General features: G+C 37.2%; 2 protein-coding genes and 1 non-coding gene across 3 annotated transcripts; all 3 read left to right on the top strand.

Annotated features, from left to right (window-relative positions):
- The first annotated feature begins 9,490 nt into the window (after window positions 1-9,490).
- Window positions 9,491-17,366, top strand: LOC145782596 (protein regulator of cytokinesis 1-like). The gene is made up of 8 exons (XM_082594408.1): window positions 9,491-9,570; window positions 9,969-10,142; window positions 12,364-12,538; window positions 13,960-14,076; window positions 14,837-15,103; window positions 15,705-15,833; window positions 16,086-16,168; window positions 16,833-17,366. The coding sequence occupies exons 1-8, from the start codon at window positions 9,550-9,552 to the stop codon at window positions 17,046-17,048; spliced, it is 1,182 nt and encodes a 393-aa protein (XP_082450534.1). The 5' UTR covers window positions 9,491-9,549; the 3' UTR covers window positions 17,049-17,366.
- A 121-nt stretch (window positions 17,367-17,487) lies between these two features.
- Window positions 17,488-19,313, top strand: LOC145782492 (uncharacterized). Its single transcript, XM_082594291.1, has 3 exons — window positions 17,488-17,562; window positions 18,057-18,218; window positions 18,695-19,313. Exons 2-3 carry the CDS (start codon window positions 18,070-18,072, stop codon window positions 19,200-19,202), a joined length of 657 nt encoding a protein of 218 aa, XP_082450417.1. The 5' UTR covers window positions 17,488-17,562; window positions 18,057-18,069; the 3' UTR covers window positions 19,203-19,313.
- A 4,572-nt stretch (window positions 19,314-23,885) lies between these two features.
- LOC145782644 (U6 spliceosomal RNA) lies at window positions 23,886-23,997 on the top strand. The gene has a single exon (XR_014290871.1). It is a non-coding gene; the product is annotated as a U6 spliceosomal RNA (small nuclear RNA).
- The last annotated feature ends 759 nt before the right edge of the window (window positions 23,998-24,756 follow it).

Here is a 24,756-nt window from a genome sequence, read left to right as displayed (position 1 = left end):
ATTCTGAAAGCATTAGGCTACGTCACGCCTTGAAATCATGCCTCTGGATCTATCAAAACTGGTATTAATAGGCTACGGCCCGCCAAGACCATGTAAAGTTTGGCTTTGGCCCGCTGTTAGAAAAAAGTTGCCGACCCCTGGTTTACACATTGCGTTTTCGTAATTGCCTTTCGTGCCAACCAGCAAAATTTTTCATTTTTGGGCCGGATTTGGTCAAAAAATTTACAAAATTGTTGAATTGTTCTATATCGCTGTACAAGATGTGGCGATGTAGCCTACACACAAATAAAAAGGCAACAATACACACAAACCACGTGGGAGTAATAATATGCAACATTACACAGTACGTGCATATGCAGTGTTGGGCGCGATAACTCATTTTTCAGTTAAGCGATAATCGATAAACGAAAAATGTCTAAAGCGATAACGATAAATCAAAAAAAAGTTAAGCGATAACGATAAACGATAAATTATCGCCGATAATGTCCGATAACGATAGTTTTTTTTTTCTTGATTAGCGCTGCCCCATCCCATGCAGCACGAACTGTTTTCATCAACATGACGAAAAATCGAACATAATATACTGTAGTGTAAAGGGACAAAACTTTTTGTAAGTTATGCATAAATAGAATCGCAACAGCGGCAGTAGGTATCGAATCTTCAACCTCTTGATCCAGAATCAAACCACTGAGGTAACCGCCGTGCTTATAATTATACCTTCAGATACCAGTTGTATGCTTTTATCAATTGAGTTACACTGCCGCTTACGTGCAGTACGCAAAATAATTAAATCAAATGAAAATACCATAAAAAATGCCAAACTTTGTATTTTGCTTTCTGCTTAAAGGTCTGTTTACAGCAAAGTCAGCAATAATTGAAAAAATTCCAAAAATGCAAAATGCTTGAAAATTTATCAGTAATCTCAAGCGTTATTGGTAGTAAAAATGTGCATACTGTGAAACCCATCAAGCAAATCAAATTAGTCGTGTTTGTTTAAGCACAAAAACATAATTATCGTAATTTACTGGTAATTTCAGATAACTTTTTTGTTTTCTTTGTGAACACCATCGCTAAAGATTTTATTTTTTACGACAATTACTAAAAGCTAACACTTCCAACGAAAAAAGAAAACACAAGAATAAAATAGTTGATCGTGAAGTGGCGCGAAAGACCATGTTTCCGATGTAAAAGCGGCCTCGTATTGCGACACTTTCACAAACCACTTGCCAATTTCTTTCGCTTCGCTTCAAAGGAACCTGTGCCGCCTGTGCGCTTAATTTTTAATTGTAAAATTCACTCGCGATTGCCGATTGCAGCAAAACAACAAGAGCCTTGTTGCATGCATTTCATTGCATTGCAATTTGCAACTCTAAAAGTTATTGTGTTGTCAGGTCCGTCGCTGCAAGGGGCGTGCCCCCTCCCCTGACAACGACCTGTGCACACACACTTCAGGCACTGAAGAAGAACTGGTTTTAATTTTAGTTTTATTAACTAGGTGGCTAGTAAAAATATTACTTTTCATTGTCTTTCCACTTGTGTGTTGATCCGAAATAAAATTTATCGGCGATTAATTATCGGCGATAATCAGTTCAGTTCAGTTCACTTGTTTTTATTTCTGACCATCATATGAAAAACAATACACGTCAACATAGCAAAGGTCGAGAAAAAGGTAGAAGCAAAAATCAAATATTGCCTTTGGCGATAACGATAAACGATAACTGAAAAAATAATTGAGCGATAACGATAAGCGATAAAAATTTATCGCCGATAATGCCCATCACTGTGCATATGTAATGATATCACAGTTCTAACCATAGAGAGCATAGAGAATAATTATATTGATTGATAGATTGCTCCACCAGTCACACGCAACCACACCCACACGTGCTGCACATCAATAATGGACTCAACAGAAAAGTTTGAAGATTGGATTTCATCATTGAGCTATCAAAGATAATCAAACTACTGTGTATCAAATGAGTGAAGACCTTTTTTTGGAACTCTCTCTCTGATTTGCCGTTTTCGCTACCTTTTCAAAGAAATTTGGCTTTCAAAAGTAGGTGGGCCAGGCCCACCCAGAAAATAAAGTAGGTGGGCCCAGGCCCATGAGGCCCACGTGGTTCCTCCATCCCTGGCTGACTCAGCACGTGATGTTGTGAGCGTTCTTCTCGAAAGTTTTTTGATCCAAACTAAACTAAGTGAATGAATCGCCGTCACCAGCGTAGACTCGTGGATTAGAGTTTGGGCAAAAGATATAGTCATTTCGATTGCTTGGGTTCGATTCCCACCTCTTGCCTTTACTCTTTTTTCTTCTGTAACTGAACTGAGTGCAAAAAGAATCTTTGGCTGCAATCAGATAGTTTCAAACATCAGTGATGTCATATGTCACGCATGAATGCGTTACTGCTTTCGGAAGGTGGAATACGTTAAAGTGTCTACCGATCGCACCTCTTGCCTTTACTCTTTTTTCTTCTGTAACTGAACTGAGTGCAAAAAGAATCTTTGGCTGCAATCAGATAGTTTCAAACATCAGTGATGTCATATGTCACGCATGAATGCGTTACTGCTTTCGGAAGGTGGAATACGTTAAAGTGTCTACCGATCGCACGAAAAATTCAAACAAAGATTTTTAATAAATAGTTCAGAAACTAAATTTTATTTTGAAAGTTCAGCATAATTGTTATCATCCAAGTAACGTACCGGTAGTAGATTTTGGCACTTTTGCTGGAAATCCAAAAAACGTCCGGCAACTCTGGTAATTGGAAAGATTATTGTCATTTTGGCAGCGTAAAATTAAGAGTTTTGCAGTGATTTGAGATTCAGGGCCACATTTTAGAAATTTGGACTGTCAAAACTATCGTTTCAAAAAGATATAAAGTAAATTTAGCTCAGAGTTGAAAAATTGAAATTACAAGGCTAGTGTTGTGTGTAGCTGTAGCCTATAGAATAGATCGTTATGGCAAAAACTAATGCCTGATTCTAAATCAGGGGTGGGTAACCTTTTTAGTATTGCGGGCCACATAAAATGAGAAATAACACAGGCGGGCCACTAAAAATTTCGAAATTTTATTTACAAAGAAAAAATGCAGCAAAGTAGACAATGATTTATTTCACTTTCACAGCTAGTGGGATGGCTGAAAGTTTTTATTTTTGATGAGTCGTGTGATGTCTGCTGACACGGAAGATGTTGCAACTCTTAACTGCATCTCCACGTCTTTATCAGTCAGTCTGGAGCGAAGCCGACTTTTTGTTAGATTCAATTTGGAAAAAAACTGCTCGCAACCAGGCGCGGATTTATGGGGGGGGCCCAGGGGGCCCGGGCCCCCCCGAAATTTTGTGAAAAATTGTATGTTTCCGCATCAAATGGTTTGATATGCTTCTAAACAGCTGATATTAGTCCCTCGGCATCACAATTGATGAAAATGGTTGTTTTAATGTCTATTTTCTAGCATATCGTATATGTCGTAGTATCATTGTTCATATCTGTTTAGCTTTTTCTTTCTTTTTAATTGATTTTCAAATTTTCTGGCCCCCCCCGAAAAAAACTCTTAGATTCGCGCCTGCTCGCAACGGTAGGTGCTTCCAAACAGACACATATTTCAAAGCATGTTTCCGCATGACTGGAAAAGCATCAGCATTTATGTAGCATTGATAAAAGTTGAGCAGTGGAATATTTTGGTAGCCTTCATCGCTGTCAACGTACCGTCACTCTGGAGCTCTACTATTTCATGTTGGAAGTTACTAGGAACATCAGTTGCAACCACATTCAAAGGAAAGGCAAAAATATTTAAATTTCTTTACTCTTTAGGCTATGTCCAAAAATCTTGCATTAAATGTTTCCATTTTGGGTAAAGAAATTTTGACGCGGGCCGCATGGAACAGTCACGCGGGCCGCATTCGGCCCGCAGGCCGCAGGTTCCCCACCCCTCTTCTAAATCAACGTCTTTAGCTAAAATCAATTCATCGAACTTGTTTTGACCAGTGATAGGCAGGTTTTAAATCACAAGTGCAAAAGTCACATTCTTCTGGGATTCTCGAAATTTGGTCGCTTCTTTTAGGAAATGATAAGCATCAAGTAACGCAAATCTGTTCACAGTTTTTTCATGCTACTGCACGCTCTGGAAAAGCAGTTTGAAGGAAATGTTGCTTGCAGTGCCAGAAACGTCGCGCGCTTCTATAAATCAAGGAGGTCAGTCATGCTGTTGGCCAGACGTAAATAGGCTACTACAGTCAGCTCCTACCAAATTAATCTATAATAAGTTACGTACTGTTTCACATTCCAAAGGAGATTTGAGCTGTTTTTTTGCTTTGTCGCTGTTTTAGCTAAAATGTCTCGAAGGCGAACTCAGACATTGGAGATGTCGTTACAAAACCGGCTTTCCACATACATGATGAAACTGGAAGATATTTGGAATGAAATTGGAATATCTGATCGAACGGTGAGTTGAAAATGTAGATGAGAAGCAAAATAGCACTTTTTGAGCGAGTCGAGCTTTGACAATTTAGAAAACCAAAATGTTTGAAGATAATTTAGATCAGCAAATGTAACCGAACTGAGCATACAATAAGGTATTGGCCACGTTTGCTTATGGTTATGGGCGTGTTAACCCGGAATGGCCCGTTTTGGTGAGTCCGATCCCTTAACGGGGGATTTTTTCAATTTTTTTTTTAAATTATTGGGTATCGTAGCCTAATTATCATTGCCGTTTTAGGGTTAGGGGTTAGGGGTTAGAGGTTAGGAACTCACCGAATCGGACTCACCGAGTAGCAGACCCGTGTTAACCACCCCCGTACTTCCCGACCGGAGCACCCACGGCTGTTCAGTGTTTTGGGGCTCACTCAGTTCAGTTTGTTTTATGTTATTTGGTTATTTAAAATCTAAAAGGATATAAATACGGCTACGGAAGCGCGATATCCAATAGCTTAAATAACGTAAGGCCGTATTTACCGCTTCCGAAACGCCGGGTTGGGGGCCCACTCATATTTAGTTAGTTCAGCATTTTTTGGCTATTTGAAATAAAAAATGTAACCAAATTGCTACTAAAGCTGGACATTTTACACCTTAGGCTGCATAAATTAAATTCTGTACCGGTAGGCTTATTGTCGATCATCATTTGGAATGACTAGCCTACTTCAAATCAGCAGGTCCAGTAAATCTACGTTATTTTGATAGGAATCATAGAAGAAATAATAGGCTACTACTCTCTCGTTTTTTTGGAAAATGTATTTTTGCGGTTGATACAGTAAAACTTGTCCAACATTAAATGCTCATGAGTCGGCAAAGATGTTCGATATTGGTAGCCAGTAGTGTTGACATGGATTGTCCAGGGTGCACCTTCGCGTCCCAAATAATTTTATTAATTCAAAAACTTTTAAGGGGCCTGCGTTTGGAAGGAAACTTTACAACGTGGAATTGTTTAGAGCTACTATTTTATGTTGAAGTATTTTGCATTCATTCTAGCGTCTTATTTTTGTAAAGACAAACACTGCTTCATTATTTTCCCTATTTTTAGTTTTTGTATTTCAAAAGTGATGCAAGTTTTGTGAGTTAAACTTGCAATATTGCAAGCTAGTTGTGTTGTCAAAGATGTTGTCTTTTCTACTTTTTTACATACTCGCTACTTACAGATTGCTTCTCGTGGCGATACTGCATTGATGCATTTGGAGAACTTGATGGCACGAATGGTTGATGAAGAACTTGGTTTAAAAAGCAAACTCGAAGCAAATCTAAAGCGTTGGTCAAGTGAAATATCACAGTTACGCGCGCAATTAGGCATCACTGATGATTGCCATGATGACATTTCAACATCAACTTTGAGATCTGGAGAATATCAAGTCACACACTCTTCCAATGACCTTTCAAAGGGTATCCTCTTTAAGGTACAGTATCTTGGTTGGTTTTTGAATCTTTATCCTCCGACGGACAAAGCCTTGATTGATTATTCCTGGTAGTTTCGCATACTTGTAGAGCAGCGGTTCCCAAACTGGGTCGGCGGACTAACTGGGGTCCGTACAGCAGTTTCAGAGGGTCCGCAATGAGATTTTTTTTATTGTGATTCGATAATGAAGCTTTCTCGCGTGTAATGCTTGCTTTATTATGCAATGGTTTAATCTTTAGTTAGCGAATGTTTTATTGTTTTAAACACTATAGCTGTACTACTGTATTATGCTGTACTAGAAAAAAAATTATTAAAAAGTTTTTAAACATTAGGTGTTATGAATCCCCTTCAAATCTAATCGTTCTTTGTAATCGTAAAATTCTTTATTGACTGTCGTTGTCGTGACGTCATCTCGCGGTCGCTTTTGAATTGTCTTTTTGAGACCGACATCGTTAGAGTCAGGACGTATTTTGCTGTCTCTTAACTAGACAGTGGTTGTTTAAATATTCGGTAATCTTTTTCATCAACCTCATCACTCCAATTAACTATCTTACGTTGGTTATTAGTGGTTGCATCATAGGCTTGAAGCACAATTATGCCGTATTACTGAATCTGTCAACTTTGTCAACCTGGCTTTGCAAGGAAAAGAAATAAACGCTCTTCACTCTCATGAAAAGTTGACAGCTTTTAATACGAAAATAGTGCTGTGGGGTTCCAAATTGGAAAAGAAAAACTTTGTCCCTTTTCCAGAGCTTAATCAATTTTTTGATGATAACGAACTTGAAGCAAATGATGATATTATTGAAGTGATGAAACAGCACGTGTCCACAGTGCAGAAATCTCACATTATTTTCCAAATTCAGCCTACAGGAATTTGACAAATTGCACCTTTTCATTTAACACCCCATTTGCACTCAAGTTGGACGATTTACCTTCAGAATCGAATGAAATTCAAGAAGGGTTTATTGATATGATTAACGATGATGGCGCAAAACTTCTTCACGGAGAAATGCGCTGCAGTGACTTTTAGATAGAAATGGGACACTGGGACAGTCTTATCCAAATCTTTCCAAAATGCCTCTAAAAGTGCTCGTTCCTTTTGTAATCACCCATGAGTGTGAGGCAGCCTTTTCCACTCTACTTAATATGAAAAACAAATACAGAAACGGATTGAATGTAGTACACGACACGAGAGATGTGCTATCCAAAACCAAACCAAAAATTGACGACTTAATTGCAGCAAAACAAGTGCACCCATCCCATTAAATGCTTACCGTATTTCATAGTTTCTGCTTTTTCTTTAAATGGTGTGGTTTTTGCATTTTTCCTACAGCATTCTTTGATTTTTATAGGGCCGCAAAATATCAAAATAATTGCACAGGGTCCACCAGGAAAATTTTTTAAAAAAGTTTGGGAACCGCTGTTGTAGAGGCTCTTGACGCAGGGCCGGTTACCGAGATTGGCAGGGTGAAGTTTTCCGATTGTTGAAGTGTTGTTGCCGGGGAGTTATTCCATTCACTTGCTGCCACTGAATGGAGAGCAGTCCTGAAAGTGCGTTGCTCAAGCGCACACCCCGAGAGTCGAACCAGCGCCGCGTGATCTTGAGCCGGGTGCGTAACGACTTAGCTAGGGTGGATCTCAATCCTTCGCAACTTATCTGACAACAAATCAGTGCCGTACCGTATCTAAAAAGAAAATCTTAAGGGTACAAAAGCACCATTTGGAGGGCAAATATTTTATATTTAAAATAGAGTTTGTTTAAAAATACAACTACTGAATGCAGCCAAACATTAATGAGACGTCATTCAACAGGTAGTACAATGTCACTGAAACGTTGTAGCCTAATAATTAACCCAATTTTTGTTGGGGGAGGAGGGCAGCAAAATATTATTGTTCGAGGGCAATTGCCCCTCCCTAAACATTTCACCTTAACTCCCCAAAAATGGATTCTTAATGCTATTACAACGTTTTAATTATGATACATATTAAACAAACTCTTTATTTCAAATATTAAAATGTTTGCCTTTCAAACAGTTGCTTTTGTCCCTTAAAGTTTTTTCTAGTTGCGTCTCTGACTTCTAGATGTTATTGTTACCCTAATTATTCATTTAGTTAAATTGTCACAAATGATAATTGTTTCAGGAGAAAACTGCTAAGGCAGTGTTGCGCAGTCTCAACGAAATTGTTGACAACCGAAAACAAGAAATGAAATTACTGTGGGAGCAGGAAAAACATTTTTGCCAACACCTAAGTTTTCCGTTTTCTTCAGCCAAAGTCGACCATGAAGACTTGTCAGTTCGAAGAATTGACTCAATGAAAGAAAGAATTAAATCGCTTGAAGACACCTACAATTTCAGGTCGGTAGATGGGTTATTTAATTTAATGATCTTCAAATAGGAAATTCGTTGTCTGCCGCACCTCCCCAGCCGGCAAATCAGTCCTTTTTAGATTACAATGATTCTGCGTTTGCCAAGAATGGATATAAAAAGCCTGAAAAACGGAGGTAGAAACAAAAAAAAAGAGAAAATTAATGGCTGACCACCAGAAATTTGGATATGTGACAAAACAGCAATGTATTCCTGCCATTTTTGGGAAGGTTTTTTTTAGGACAAATATAATTTTTTGCTGCATCGATGAGGGCCGCAGAGAAAATGGTTGAGCACCCCGCAGTTGACAATTACTGACCTAGTAGTCCATAGTCAGATCTAAACAGAAACACATTGCTTTGAAATGAAAATAGCATGGACAAACTAATCAGATTAAGGTTTTTGCGTTTTTGTTTACAATAACTTGCTTAGAAAGTTGGCCAGTGTTTAAATGACCATTCACTTTGCCAATGGCAAAAATCTTTGAAGAATACGAAGGCTTGCAATGAATGAATACTGCTGTATTTATGTAGGTAGCCTACGTCTACTTGACGCATTAATTAAATGAGTGGCCTACTGCATCATCTCGAATTCTTTCATGTGTGGATGGTAGACATATAAATCGTTTCCGAAAATGAAATAAAAACTTGCTTTTAATCCAGAGCATTTTTAGTGTCGAACGTCGAGATGGTGAAAATATTTTTAATCAATAGACCTACAGCTTAAGCTAGTGCATGGACCCTAAATGGCATCTAATGCGGTGCCGTTGAGAAGATAATTTGGGCCCGATACTAATGAGATACTTGGGTCCCAAATCAATACACTTCTAAGAAAAAACATTTTTATATTCACAGAGTATATGGCTTCTTTAAGTTCCTAGTCCCCTTGGAAAGGGTCCAAAAATACTCCCTGGACCCCTGTCAACAGTGTACTGATCTAATGATACAGTATTTGAGTAATGCACATATTGACGTGTGTTACATTTGGGGGTACAATTTTTAGGGTTGCATTTTCATATTTTTTATTTTTTTAGATTGACATTGTTTCACCAACTACGAGACAAAATTTTGGACAAACTCGAATTCTATAAGTTGAAGCCAAACAATGAATTCACTCGGGAAATAGCTGAAGCAAGTGATGAGCCTCTATTTCCGTTATCAAAAGAAAACATTGATAAAATGACAGAGACACTGGAAAACATTGAATTAACTAAAAGAAAGTTGCAAACAGATTTAATTAAGAAGCAGCTACAAAACTTGTGGAAACTATTGAATATTTCACAAGATGAACAGAACAAATTTTCAATGAAGTACTTCAGACAAGATGTAAGTATTGGGTTATTAAATTTTTGGTATGACAGATGCAAAGTGGATAAGAGGCATCGTGAAGCAATTGTTTCGGGCAAAAAAGTTTGGATTGTTGCGGGCTTGCTAGGCCTATCAGCTATCTATGACACTCTACATACGGTGAACCACAGTTTACAAACGAGTTCATTGCAAACAATCAAATATATATCTTTGTATAGTTAGTTAGCAAATTGTGCCTGTGTTTTGCACTTGCTTCGATTAACTAATTAATTTAGTCAGATGTGCCGACTTATTCTATTTGAATAAGGATCTTCTGATGATTCCCCTTTTAAGGTGAAACAGGCTATAGAGGTTTTAGAGAGTAACAACTATATTTCATGTAAATTAAGTCTTAAATTATTTCATTTTTTTTTTAGATTGACGATGCAACTCTGATGGTATTAAAAGATGAAGTCAAACACCTACAAGCTTGCTATCAAACTCAAATTAAAAATCTAATCACTTCTACTCGTAAGAAACTTCTTGCTGCCCGAGAAGAATATTTTCTTCAAGAGAAACTTGGAGATATCGTTTCTCCAGATAAGAATGAGGTACGATAATACTTGAATAATGTAGGCTATATTAGACAAAATATATTCAGTGTAGGCCTATTAGGTTAAATTAGTTGTTTGTAAGATGCTAGAAAACCGCTAGACACACTCATAGCCACTGACATAGGCTTAAGCAAGGAGTGTGATGAGATGACCATTGAGCCATGCTTCCCTCTTCAAATGTTCTAAGCCAGGGATGTCCAACCTGCTGCCCGCGGGCCGCACTGCGGCCACCTGAGATTTTTGTGCAGCCCGCTAGTCATTTTCACTCCAAGTAGTATTTTGAACTTCATGGAAAAAAACAAACAAAACGTGAACTTTATAGAAAATGAAGAATGGTTGAATGATTTTTCTTAGTTGACATCACAGAAATGCTACCTGAGCTCAATTTGCATTTACAAGAGAAAGGTCAGTTGTGTAGTTCAATGTTCGAGCGAATAAGTAGCTTTACCAGGAAATTGAAACTTTTCATAGCACAATTGAAAGCTGGCGAAATTGTACATTTTCGTAGTCTATCTGAAAGAGCTCAAGACAGGTCTGTAAACTATGAAAAGTAGGCTATACTAAGTTATGTGAAGATTTGCTTGAAGAATTTACAGTCAGATTTTCTGACTTCAAAAAGATTGAAATTGAATTAAAATTATTCAGTGACCCATTTTCATGTCAGTGTTTTTTTCAAAAATGCAAAAAAAAATTCAGTGTGATGCACAAAGTTTGAAAACTTTCCACAGAGAACACACTGTTTTATAAAAATTACCTTTATGTGATGAATTTATTAAATTAGGTAATTTGTCCAGAAATTTATTGTTTATGTAGGACAGCAGTGTAGCACCTATTGTTGCGAGCAGTTATTTTTATCCATGAAAAACATCAAAACTGCAGAAGGAAACAGACTGACCGACGAACACTTAGCAAACATCCTAAGAATCAAGACAACGTCCATTAATGCAAAAGTTCATAACCCTCTTAGCTGGAAAACAATGTCAAAAATCTCATTGACTTTGTATTGTAGAAATAAATTTTTGTTTCTTTCTATGTGTGTGTTATTTGTTCCTATTTTCAAAGATAAAGTTAATGGTTTTAATTTTTTCTTTATGTACCTATTTTTCTTGAAATTTAATAGTTCCTGCGGCCCATTGATTTATTTCAAGTGACAATGCGGCCCACTATAATAAAAGGTTGGACATCCCTGTTCTAATCGATAAAATTTTACGCAAATTAAATTGTGTTGTAGATAACATCCAATAGCGTCAGAAGGGAAATGGGAACAAAGTTGTCAGATGTCAATGTTGCTGAGCGATTTACGAAAGAGCTGACGAAAGGAAAATGTTTTTTTTCGTTTGGCCAGAGCGGCCTTTACCAAATTTGGCTGAGCATAACCATGTTTCAAAATGGGCCATAAAATTAACCATTTTTAAACTCTACTAATGAAATTAAAAAAATGTTAAAATCATTTTCATATTAAGAACAATAACTGCAGACAGAGGTTCACCGATAACTGCAGACAAGTCTGTTTCGACCTTCAGGCTCTCACAAGTGTTGACTATTATAGGAACAATCCTTCTCGGCTTAATTACTTATTAGGCTACAATTTAAGATTTTCCAAAATGAAGTTAGGGTAAGGCACGTTACTGAATGTTATCTGAAGTACCCTACATTGCTCAAGTTCATAATGCACAACTAAGGATTGGTAGGTAAACTAGTAGGTAGTCTACCTTTAAAGTTCAGCGATCTGCGGCACAAAATCTAAAAAATTGTTTGTTCGAGAAGTCGCAAAGATTTATTTGCCTTTTCCTGCCACGTTATTGTTGTTAATGCAAAATCCAAAGTATCTCAGCTGTTTCACATTCCAACACTGGTATTTTTCATGTAGGTTACGCTAATCAACAATACAATGATATGCAGGTCAAGGCTTTTAGCAAAAAGAATTTTTTTAAATATGTGTTAATGCCACTGCTCATTGCTTTAATGATTTGACCCGGACGATTTCTCTTTTGTCTTGCTGCTAGTCTGAAATAGATACACCAGCAAAGATACAGAACTTTTATAAAAGATGACTTGACAATACTTTTATATCACTATGGCATTTAATTTTTATTTATCGTTAAACGAAACAATCTTTGTTTTGTACAATTTAACAAACGTCTCCCTTATTATGTTACTTGAGGTTATTTTGCTCACAGTCTGCATAGCCTAAGTTACAGACTTTACAATTTTCTAGTGGGAAACTGACGCAGACGAACTTAAAGCGATTCAGAGTGAAACTGAGCTGGTCAACGAGCTCGGACGACAGCGTTTATCAGTGACAACACATTTGAAGTCATTTAAGACCTGCATTGACAGAATGTGCTTTTTGGAGAAATCGAATAATGATAAAAGTCGATTAAAAAACAGAGGTAGCCTAGGCCTATGGCTTGTAGCAATAACGAGTGGTTGCTTTTAGTTATCAATAAAATGAAATATCTTCTGGAGGTGTCAAACCCACAATAGCCTACTGCTTGATATGAACAACTCGGTTACATGTCTTGTTATATGCCTTTAGTTAACATCATTCAAGTAACAAAAAATGCAAAATAAGTTCAAACGCTTTCGGCAAACGCTCTTGAGAAGGAACTGCCAACTAGCCTACATCGAACAAACCAATTGTTGCTGCTACTACGCATACTATACCTGAAGATATGTCTACTGTCTAGGCCAGTGGTTCCCAACCGGGGTGCCGCGGCACCCTGGGGTGCCAATTTCCATGCTCAAGGGTGCCGCGAGATAATTGAGATATTGCAATACTGCGGCCCATATTCTGCGGTATGCCTTTGTTTTCTCGCCCAGGAAAAACAGCGTGAAAGATATTTTGACTAGTTGCTGTTCTTTCCATAAAAACGTTTGAAACTCATCATTATTGCCAGGTTTCATGATTTTATTTTGCGAAGAAATCAAGAAATCCATTTTTATTGGACTCTCATATTGTTTTGAATCTTAAAGAAGAATTAATTAACATTCGTAACAATGGAAATTTTAAGCTTATGCATAAGCAGATGCCTCTCGACGAGTTCTGGATAAAAATTCAAAATGAATATCCTTGCATTGGAAAGAAAGCTATTATAAGCTTTTGCTTGCTGCAGTTTTCCACGTCATACCTATGTGAAAGTGGATTTTCCGTATTAACGAACAACGAGAACGACTAAAAAACTAAAAAGCGACTAAAAAACTAATAAACGAGAACGACTGCTTACAGTCGAGGAAGAAATGCGGGTGGCTTTATCGAATGTGCCCCCAGATATTAAGGGACTTTGTGCAAGAAGTGAAGCCCAAATTTCACGCTGACTTTTAAATAAATACATTTATTTATGCACACTATAGGCTACTGTACAACTCATTCTGTGTCATTTCATACAGTTATTTGAAATACAGAAACCTCATAAAATTGATCCAGTTTTGCCAGGGTGCCGCAAACTATTTATCTCTTTGATAGGGTGCCGCAAGGTCAAAAAGGTTGGGAACCACTGGTCTAGGCTCTACTCTAAGCTTCTACATATAAAACTGCTAAATCCAACCTCACACGAAGAAAAAACTGTGGAAAAAGCTAGGAGCAGTTTGTCTACTAGGTTGTAGAACTAGAGGTAATCATGACGTCATATATTTTTATTTCACAAACTTCACCAATCTAAAAACAATTTAATGTCATCACATTTCTTATTTTTGAAACTTCAAAATGAGATATTTTTGCCGAAATCTTTCGTTCCTTGAGTTCAGCTTCTCTCACACTTGTTTCGTCACCTTTAATTGACCCGCACTAGGTTATTCACCCTACATTATGCAGGAGGAGCGCTTTTAGCAGAAGAGAAAGAAAGAAATCAAATGAAGAAGCAAATAGAGAAACTCAAAAAGATCATTCAAGATGCAATCAAGGAATGGAAATGTCACCATAATGATGCAGGTTCTTACAAAGAGATTAAGTGCAATAAGCTTCCATTAGCCTAATTGTGTTTAATTTTATGTTCCATCTTGTAGGAAAAATTGCAAAATCACAAGGACAAGGATTAACCATTGTCGAAAGATCTTACCATAACATCAATACATCAAAAGCACATTAAGTTTTGTCACGAGAGTTAAAAATGTGATCAAAAGCAACCGACTTGTAATCTGCATCACAGATCGACTTCGAAAACGCAAAAATATTTCCGATTCCACAGCTCTGGACTTTAAAATTTTCAATTTTGGGCATAGTTAGATGGCCATTTACAAAAAAAAACAAAAAACACTGAAGGTATATTCAAACATTCATTATTTTGAAGTAGGAAACTCTTGTAGCCCTAACTTTTTGTTTTATTTCCCTTTTTATCTCATATTTTTCTGAAAGTGTTGCGACCTTGCCAAACTTGTTTCAACATAATTAGGCTACTTAGGCTATTTCGGTCACAAACACGTTTTAACGTTTGTATTTTGTCGCTTCTACCCTTTTCTGGACCTTTGCTATTTTTGACATGTATTGTTTTTGCTGTGATGTTCTGAAATAAAAACAACTGAACTGAAAGGTTCAATCTATCCCTAGGTTCAATCTGACCTTAGCCTATCAGCTCAGGCTACTGAAAGGCTATAGCCTACACTTTTATTTAAACACCGCACCGCTTTCAAAACTTAAAAGTTAGCTATGTATATATCGTAAAATGATAATATAATTAACGCTTTTTTTGCAGAGTTCTATGTTAATGGACAGCATCCAGACGACTTCATTGATGGACAGTGGGAAAGGTTAAGTAGCTTAAAGGGGAAAATCAACCAACAGCGTCAAACAAGAAAACAGCGAGAGATTCACAGAGAAATGCGCTTCGGAAGTAAAAATCCAAACAAATCTGCACGAAGCAAAACTCATAATGTGGAAGGAAAATTGAAATTTGATGACAGTCATTTAATGCCATGGGGAAACTTCTATGCAAAACCAATCACATCCACCATTGACAAAGGTTTGCATAATCTTACACTAGGCCTATTTTCTGGCAAAGCTAGACCTATCGTGCTCCGAAGATGTATTATTTTTTTGCGAATTAAAGTTTTTAGTTTTTGGTCGTTTGACTTTTTTAGCCTGCAAAATTTGATATTTTTTTTCAATAATGTGACATGGCCCAATGACCTCCCCCCCTGCGTAGCCTAAGCCACTGGCCAACTACAGGCTATTCGCATAGTGTAAGACAAAAGTGCATGCTTTGTTTGTTTGTTTATCTTTATCCTGCATTGCGGGAAAGCGGACTTGAGCGCTATGCATCGGTGTACGCCTTCCGACGTACACCTGACCCACGCTGCAGCCGACGGCAATGTCTGTTTCTGGTTGTCTACTCTACTTAATACTTATGACTTAAATTTGGTACTACCCATTACTCGAAGTACTACCCATTACTCGAAATTCCTGAGGCTGAGGTTAACACCCATTCCTGAGGCTGAGGTTAACACCCATGCCTGAGGCTGAGGTTAACACCAGCACCACAAGCTTGTTGTAAATTAATCAAATGCAAGTTTACACTAAGGCTATATTGTAAAGAAATCTCACGCCCGAGCTTCTGTCAACAGGCAAAAATTCAAAAACAACAGATGAGCTGCAATGTTTAAGCAACGACCTTATGGACTTTCGAAAGTTAAGACGCCGTTCGAAGTCTTGGAGCGATCTTGCTCCAGCTATGATCCACAGAGAAAAATCTGGTAAATTTACTTGTGGACGCTTTATTTTTCATATTTTCAGACTAAGGTAAAAACACCAAATCGGAGATGGTAGAAGATGATAGTAGTCCCTGTCCTTACACCAAAGTTATGAATTTACGCTAAATGGTATCTCCTTTTGGATACGTCTGCTATGGGAATTAGGCTTTCAAAGCAGCTGTGTTGCACATGTTGACCAATGAAATGTTGTATTTTTACTACGGTACAAAAATATATTAATTTCAATTGTTTTAGTCTCGATGCCGCTTTCATTGGATTCTATTGAAAGAAGAAGACTCAAAAACCTGACATTAAACGAGCAAAGCGCATCAGCTGCTGTAAGCTGGATGATCTAGGCCTAGAAATAAACGAATTTTGTTGGTTGAAATGAAAATTGTGTACAAAGCAACTCAACAACATTAGGCCTACATTTTGACATCTCTTCAAATATTTTTGTGTTGAAAACTTGTCAGTCTGGAAAATTGAGACATATCAGATGTGCGTTTCGTTTTGCATTAGAATTGCATAAAAATTACCTGTGTTTCGAGCATTCTTTATAACTTTTTGTTATACTTATATAGTTTGTATTCGAAATCAGCTGAAGTTTTACCTTTAAAATTATTAAGTACAGCAGTGAAACCGCGGTTTTCTCGTAAAACGCAATTCGCTACGAAGTAGCTACTTGGTTCTCTGGAAGTGATAGATTTATTACATTTAAAAATATACATTGGACCAAAACAAGTATGCGTTTTACTGCTTCGGTCAGCCTTTATTGAAATGTTTTTAGCTACGTGGCATTAAATCTTATTTAACTTCATGGATGCACGTTGCGGCGTAGGTAACTATGATTTACATTTACTTTTAAGTAGTCTTAGAGGCTACTTATCTATTTTAGGTTTTATAAGCACATTTAGCTGGAAATCCATTTCATTCTGCTGCAGCTTGTATGAGTTTATATGGGATTAGTTTTTTTGCGATAAAATAATTTCTAATTTCATGCAGGGAAAGAAAGAACATCCATATTCTGAAACTATCAGCTCAGATTTAAACGAATCAGTACAAAAGCAACCTCGCATTGACGAAACCCTGGCCAGTCAAATTGCTCCTGAAGACGAATTCAAAGGACTATTAGCCACTATACTAAATGAAGAGCCAAAGTCTCGGAGCAGTGCTATAGGAGTAAACTCAATGTGTCACTCCAATGGCTACAAAGATTGATAGAGATTGGAGTTGACAGCGGTCATGGGGATATTTTTGGAACCATTCCTGGGGTCTTATTAGGTCCCCAGAAACTCTTTATGACTTAGCCATCGGGATGTGAAGAAAATGCACCTTAGATTATCCTCACGAAAGACAATTACCTTTATTTTCGGAAAGTATTTTTTGTACCACGTTTTGTTTCAGAGGTGGCCCGGATATTCGCTTATTACAGGGCTTGTTTTGCTTTCTCAACCGCCTTGCAGTTAGTCGGTCAGAGGTTTTTCTCAGAGTCAACCGTTTCTTTTCATGTTTGCGTTAAAAAGCTTGTTACCTAAAACTGAAAATAAAACAGGTTCCAATCATGTGATTGTATCAATATCAGCAATGAAAAAATTTCTAAATCCAATGAACAATGCAGGTCATTGTGACAGTACAATCGAACTATGTTAGGTGTATAGTTAAAATTTTTAACATAACAGCTTGCTATTTGGGTGTAACATCATCATGGAAGTGGTTTTATAGCTATCATAAGGTTTGTCAACTTACTTAACATTTCTAAAAAGTAGGCTACTAGATCTAATTCCTTGTGTAGAATTTTGAACTTTTCTGATGAGTGGTTTTCTTATCAATGTTAGTTTTATGTAGGTCTATGCAAAGTTTTGTTTCAAATCTTGATCAATATATAGTAGGCTATGTTTTTAAAACCTTAATTGATTTAGTTAATCACTAAGGTTTTGGTAAACTTGTTAACATATATATAATATATGACATTGGGGTGTATGTATGAAAATTTATATGACATGAACTTTCAATGAATATTTATTGATAAGTAATTAATATACATTACATCAAATATAGTTATTAGGCTACTTTCTGAAACCTCTACAGCCTGTTTTACCCAAAAAGAGTGGGTCATCAGAAGGTCCTTATTCAAATAATATACATAAATATTTACAAGGCTGAGAAACACTGATCTGCTTGGCCTATACATCGCACTTTGTGTGAACTTGTAAGAATCTTTTTTAGATCTGTTGCAAGCATGGCTTACAAGAAAAATGACAGTCAATTATTGAAAGAAGGTAATTCAAAGAAGGTAACTATAGAAAACGTAACCAATGGATGTGTCGTTGTTTCGATGTTACACTGTGGTCAACGATATTATGGAGTTTTAATTGACACAACTGGAAGGTATAGGCATTATGATTTTTTGTTTGTAGTTTGCTAGTGGTAGTTTATAATAACCTTTGTGCATTTGCAGTGTGTGTATTATTTCGTTGTTTTGGATATGGACAGCTTTGTCTGACGCAAATAAATAATAGCCTACTAATAAGTAGTATCGTTCATAGTAGTAGCCTAACCTACCAGATGTGTAATTTCAATTATAGGCTACATCTAAAATTACTTGATTTGTAGATGAACAACTTACTGTTGTGTTATACATTTATTCTATTCATTACCATGCGTGATGCAATGTTCGCAATGATGTGCAATTGAACTAATTTATCTGTTTTTACAGTTTGGATAGTTGAGTGTGTCTGTAGGGGCTCTGTCTCTACAGTGATAACTGCTGACCAAAAAGTTCACGACTCTTTTGATTTATTTTATTTTCATTTTTTTATTTTAACTTCTCTCGGTTTACTTATAACATCATTGGGTATTGACAGGCAAACACCATACGGACTTCTCAAAGACGAAGACAGAGTCAAACCAGGCGAATCTCCATCGAAAACTTCTGAAAGGTTTCAACAGCCATTGTTGACAAGATCATCATACAAGCAGGTTCCCCCACAACCTGCTATGCCGCCCGCTCGGAGACGGTCATGTCGTATCAGAAAACAAAATCAGAAATATTCTAAGATCTTCTATACATACACGGATTGTTCGAGATTGTATGGAAATCAAAATCAAGACAAGAAACCAACAGCCGGACGTAATTGTGCTGTTTCAGAGAAGCGATATCCAGAAACGAAATATCTTTTTTCTGAGCGCGACACTTTAGTTAAAAGCTCTAGGTCTTCGCGTGGCTCCAGTTCCAAGAAGCACGTGCAAAGAACGCCACGAAAGAGTTCCAAAATAAAACTTAACAAAAGTCCAAGAATAATAATTCGATACAGAAAACCTGGAGCAGGTGTCAAACTTTTTAAAATTCCTTCAAAGATTTGTGATTCCTAAACGTGATAGATTGATGCTTTAACCTTTTTGAATCATTCTAAAGAGAAATGACGTGAAATTGGTGTGTAATTGTGTGGTAAGACGATTCAACATTTTAGAAAGTTTTCCTTCAACTTGCCGAATAGTTTAAAGATTCAAGAAAATATTTTTTATTCACTCAGTGATTAACTTTCGTACCTTTCCCAGGACAGGGTATTGCCCTTTTTGAATTTTTAAAAACTTAAAAGCAAGTATTTTTGGGATAATGTTTGTTTTACTGATTTGTCACCTTGTAAGAAATTCCGTAGGGTCGGGCAAACAAACTCGATCGGTTGGGAATCGTAGTCTGAGAGAAGTATAGCCTACCCCTGATACTGTACTTCCCGAAAGTCTCAGGTACGACTGCCATGCCCAGGCCTCTAAGCTCTTTCATTCTTCCGGCGACCAAGCATGGCCTACCAGAGCTTCTTCCCGGCAGCCGAAATAGAAATTAGCTAAAAAATTGTTTTCAAAAATCCGTTAATTAATATCGTGTTTTTGCGTTCACTCAGGTAAGCACATCGTAAACAAAGCCCAGAAACATATTTGCAGTTGTATTTAGATGCACTGCTTAAGTATATTAAGAGCTGGTCTTCAGTTTTTACAGGTCGACACTCAGACTTATAAACTTTCATCAGAAATACTTCTTGTCCGCGTGTGAGACCGGCTTGGCCTTGTTTGTGGGTGAAACTTTTTTTCTCTTCACTGGCATTCGCAGCCTTTTTTTAAAAACACATGGAGAAAAAAATTTCAAATACAAACGGAGTCGAGAAATGTTGGCTTGCGGAAGCCGGTGACCATACATGGCCTACCCGCGCGGTGGTTTCGGAGGCCATGGCCGCTGGGAGCTTAATAGAGGCCTACATGCCTAGAAAGAATTAAGAAAGCAAGTAACAGTCCACCAAAACCCTACCACTTCAGTACCGTATCTATTTAACTTTTGGATTTCCTCATCTAAAACCATAGTTATGTATTAGCAATTTTACCATCACCAAAATGGGATGGTAACGGATGGGCCCTCGGCACCAAAGGGGCATACGACGATAACTAAATCAATCACAAAATGTATTGTTCAAATTCAAACGCATATCAGCATTGCGAAGATATTCACTGCACAAGAATTATACAGTAACGCAACCGTAAATAGATGAAGAGGGTTAACTTACAAAAATCTCAATTTAAGACAAACGAAGTATCAATGTACGCTAGTGGTAAAAGCTTTACAATGCTTTGCAAAATAACGCGTATTTTCAAAGGCCAAAGGTATGCCGTAAATGAAAGATACACATCATGCGCTCAAAATATCCTGTAATTTGTCCGCAATGTAATTTTTGGACAAGGATACTTTTTTTACTCTAAAACGTTAAACGTGCATCCTAAATTGAAGAGGTCGGGCAATAGACCACCTCCACAATACAGTAAATAAACATGTGAGTTTTGCAAACGAAAAAAAGAACCGGCAAGATCGAGCAAAGATGGTTCAACTCGAGGTGTGCGCTTGAGCAAGGCACTTCGAGGGTAACTCCATGGTTAGCGGTACTTGTTCGATGGAGGTGACCTACAAGCGAAAACGACTATCAATTTCGATGACCAGCCCAGTGTCATTCGTCCATGGCATGAGAACTCTTGGGATTAAGCTTTCAAAGAGGCTCTCAGTCCGAAGGTAAAGATTTCTACAATCACCTGTTTAAAGTAGAGTAAGCGTTTCAGTTCTCTGAAGAAATTACGCATAAATTTAATCAAAATTGTATGCAGTAGCCGCAATAACATATTCAAAAATTTCTCTAACATTCAAATTACAGCAAAATAAATTGGTATGCAAATTTTGGTATTCAATGATATTGTTGCTCAATACAAAATAACTGGTGCTGTTAAAACACGTAACTGTATTACCTAAGCCGAAGGTTATAGCCAAGAAATGACTGATCGTTTCACTAAACCGACACGTCTGAAGACAACAGTTCAATTAACGACACGTCGGAATATAGCTTTTACACCCATCTCTGTACAGTACAGTACAACAGTACAGTTCTGTACAGTTGCAAAACAGGAGACATGTTTCACGATGGTCTTGCCAACAAATCGTTTTGTTTGGAGGACATTTTGAGGTTAGGCCTACGTGCGCCCAACACAGACCTTCCAATAAAAGATCTCAATATGACAAGCAAATTGTTTGATGGAAAAGCGTTTTGCAGAAATCACAAATTGGTGCGATATTAGTAAAACAAGTAAGCTTGCAATAGCATAGGCAGGATAGTATGCAATAAAATGAAGTAAACACATAAAAATGTGTCAGGTTTACATATGCGTTGCAGTAAAGCTTCATAGCATAATACAGTACATATTTTTTTAATGCTTTAGAGTTTAGAAAATTTAATAATGGTGCTGTTTCAGCTCAGCATAGTTCTAGGGTTATTATCAGAAATTTAATTGTTCAAAAACTTCAAAGAAATGTGGTTATTAAAGTTGTTACTCTACCACTGCTCAGCAATTTCTATTTTGTTTTTTATCAGAAGTAAAATGAACTCTAGTTTCATACGGGACACTACTTCCGGGTGAAACAGTCCTTGAAGTTCGCGGAAAAAGAGCACGATGGCAAAACAAGTTACTAGGTACGATGAAATTGAAAAAAAAAACGATACCACTTCGTAAGAAACTGCCCAATGATAGCTACCTCCGGCCAGAATAGCAATTGACAGGAGACTATTGTAAAATGTAAATCAACCCAAGTTCAGTTGCAGAAACAACGGTGATATAAAACTCTTTGGTAAAACAATAAAAGCATCTAAAAAATTGGCTAGTCCTCACAGTTTTTCACAAATGTATATTAAGTTTACTATGTGAGTACACCACGTGTTGCTAAAAATTTTGTTTTGTATAGGGAAATTAAACAACAATTAACATGATGCGTTCTATTGGTGCAAATTAAGCTAAACTATCACACGATGTATAAAGTGGAATCACACACGACTGACTTCTTCAGGGATCTAGATCAGGTAGTGACTACTGACTAGCCTACCTGTCTAGCATGGAAAAACACAGGACTGTGTTGCTGAAATCAACTAAACAAGTCAAATGAAAATTCAATTTCTAGACAAAAAACCTACTTTGAACTGGAAACCCCCTTTTTTCTAGTTCAAAGTAGGCGCTAGAAGTTGAATTTTTGTTTAGCGTATTTAGTTGATTTCAGCAACATGGTCCTGTGTTTTGCTATGCTAGACTGGTAGTAACTACCTGGTCTAGCTCCCTGAAGAATCTAGTCGTGTATGATTGACGAAACGTCGGAATAAAAGCAGATTGTCACTTTATACATCGTGTGATAGTTCAGCTGAATTTGCACCAGTAGAACGCATCATGTTATTTAATTTAATGCCTGGTGAACACTGAACAGCCTTATTCAATTGTTTAGGGAAAGTTATGTTAACGATAAATTAAGACCGCCATTCCACTTCGGTTTTTAAATGTCTACCATTCTTTAACTTTCTCAACACTGAATTGAGCTCAATTTCAAATGACTGTGTTATTGTGTTGACCTCAATCCCGTAAGAAAATATTGTTTTGCTTGCTGGTCAGGTTCATAGGGGAAAGTGTTACTTAATTCATATAATATAAATAATTTTGAATATACATTATACAAGGTTCATAGCGTAGAAATATAACCCAACTGTAATATCGCATATTAAAGCAAAAAATTAGCGAGATGTGATAAAAAATATAGCAATTTCCTAAAACTATCACGAATGCATCCAAAAAACTAACTAGCTTTATAAATTAATTAAAAAGGGGTTTGACACATTTAACCTTAAATAAACGTAAAGTTTGTTAAGGGATCCACGTAAAGCAGATACTTATGCGTCGAAAATTTAAGAAAAAAAATAGGTTGAATACTTTAACATATTAACGTCCACCTTGTAGAGTAGCCTACCGTACAAGTCAATTCAAAGAGAAACAAGAGTTTATTTACTAAACTTCCATGTTTGATCAACTACACCAGGGGTCACCAACCTTTTTTGCATGCGGGCCACTTTGGCACTAAGGAGAGCTGTGGCGGGCCGCACTAATAAAATTTTAGGTAGGTTGATTCTTATGCTAGAAAAGAACGCATTTCGTACCCAGTATTACATGTTGTTAATGTTTGTCTTAGAATACCGCAGCAACACAATTAGTCGAACAACGCTACTGCCAGGCCAAGCTCCTTTAACAACACTTTTGACTTCTTTAACAATGTTTAATAAACGAGGCCACTTGTTTTGCGCACTTATAGCGAGGCGAGTGGTTTCATCAGAATATTCATCGCCAAGCAAGAGAGGTGTTGTCACTTCGCTTCACAAATGATATCTTGCAATTAACAGTTTCAGTAAACAAGGAAATGTTTGACACATCGCAATACAGGCAGCAATAGTGACCTGCAAACATATCAGCGAAAAATAGGCTCCAATAACAGGGAAAAAGACACCAGGCACCATGAAACAAACGTTTGTTGAAATCACCGAAAAATCGTAGTTCTATCGTAATTCATGAACAGTCTTCCCTCTAAAAAAGCAATGAGTTGGTTTTTCATCCTTTTTGTGAGAGTCTATAAAACCGTCTTTCTTTTATTATAGACACTGTCACATGCGGTGCTTATTAGCGTGGCAAGAATTTGTTGATTAACAACGTTTTGCAGTACTTGCTTCGGCAGTACATATACTGTACTAAAATTGGAACAATACAGAGAAGATTAGCATGGTCCCTGCGCAAGGATGACACGTAAAATCGTGAAGCGTTCCATATTTTGCCAATTTATTATAACTTGAGTTGGCACACCGACCTATTTTGCCAACAAAAACTTGCATAAAGAGAATACTGCTCGTGAAACACAATAACGGTGAAACGCACACTAGTGTTTACATGATATTTGTAAACTTAAAATAAGCAACCCTATGCTCACAGAAATTCGAAAACAGACGTTTTAATCAACCACTGGGACAATGTGGCTGGACATCGCATTGGAATAACTTTAAGCAACCCCCACCTAGAACTATAATCTGATTGGTCGGTCGGTGGAATCGTATGCAAAGCGAAAATATGCTTCCCGGAAAGTATTTTTTGCCTTCGTGCTCTTTAACTCCTCAAGAAAAGTATTTTTGGTTATACTTGTACGCAGATACCTTCCGCGGGCCGCAGCGATACAGCGTGGCGGGCCGCATGCGGCCCGCCAGTTGGTGACCCCTGAACTACACCATTAATATAAATATAAACCATTAATATTAATGGTGTAGTTGATCAAACATGGAAGTTTAGTAAATAAACTCTTGTTTCTCTTTGAATTGACTTGTACGGTAGGCTACTCTACAAGGTGGACGTTAATATGTTAAAGTATTCAACCTATTTTTTTTTCTTAAATTTTCGACGCATAAGTATCTGCTTTACGTGGATCCCTTAACAAACTTTACGTTTATTTAAGGTTAAATGTGTCAAACCCCTTTTTAATTAGTGATTTGAAGTATCTTGCATCCGGCTCGCTCGGACCATTCTACAGGAGGCTGGCTTGACT

The sequence above is a fragment of the Aplidium turbinatum genome, chromosome 13 (assembly GCF_918807975.1).
Source record: "Aplidium turbinatum chromosome 13, kaAplTurb1.1, whole genome shotgun sequence".
In the NCBI taxonomy this organism is placed as follows: Eukaryota; Metazoa; Chordata; class Ascidiacea; order Aplousobranchia; family Polyclinidae; genus Aplidium; species Aplidium turbinatum.
Note: the sequence above shows the minus strand (reverse complement) of the source record. Positions and strands in the feature narration are given on the sequence as shown.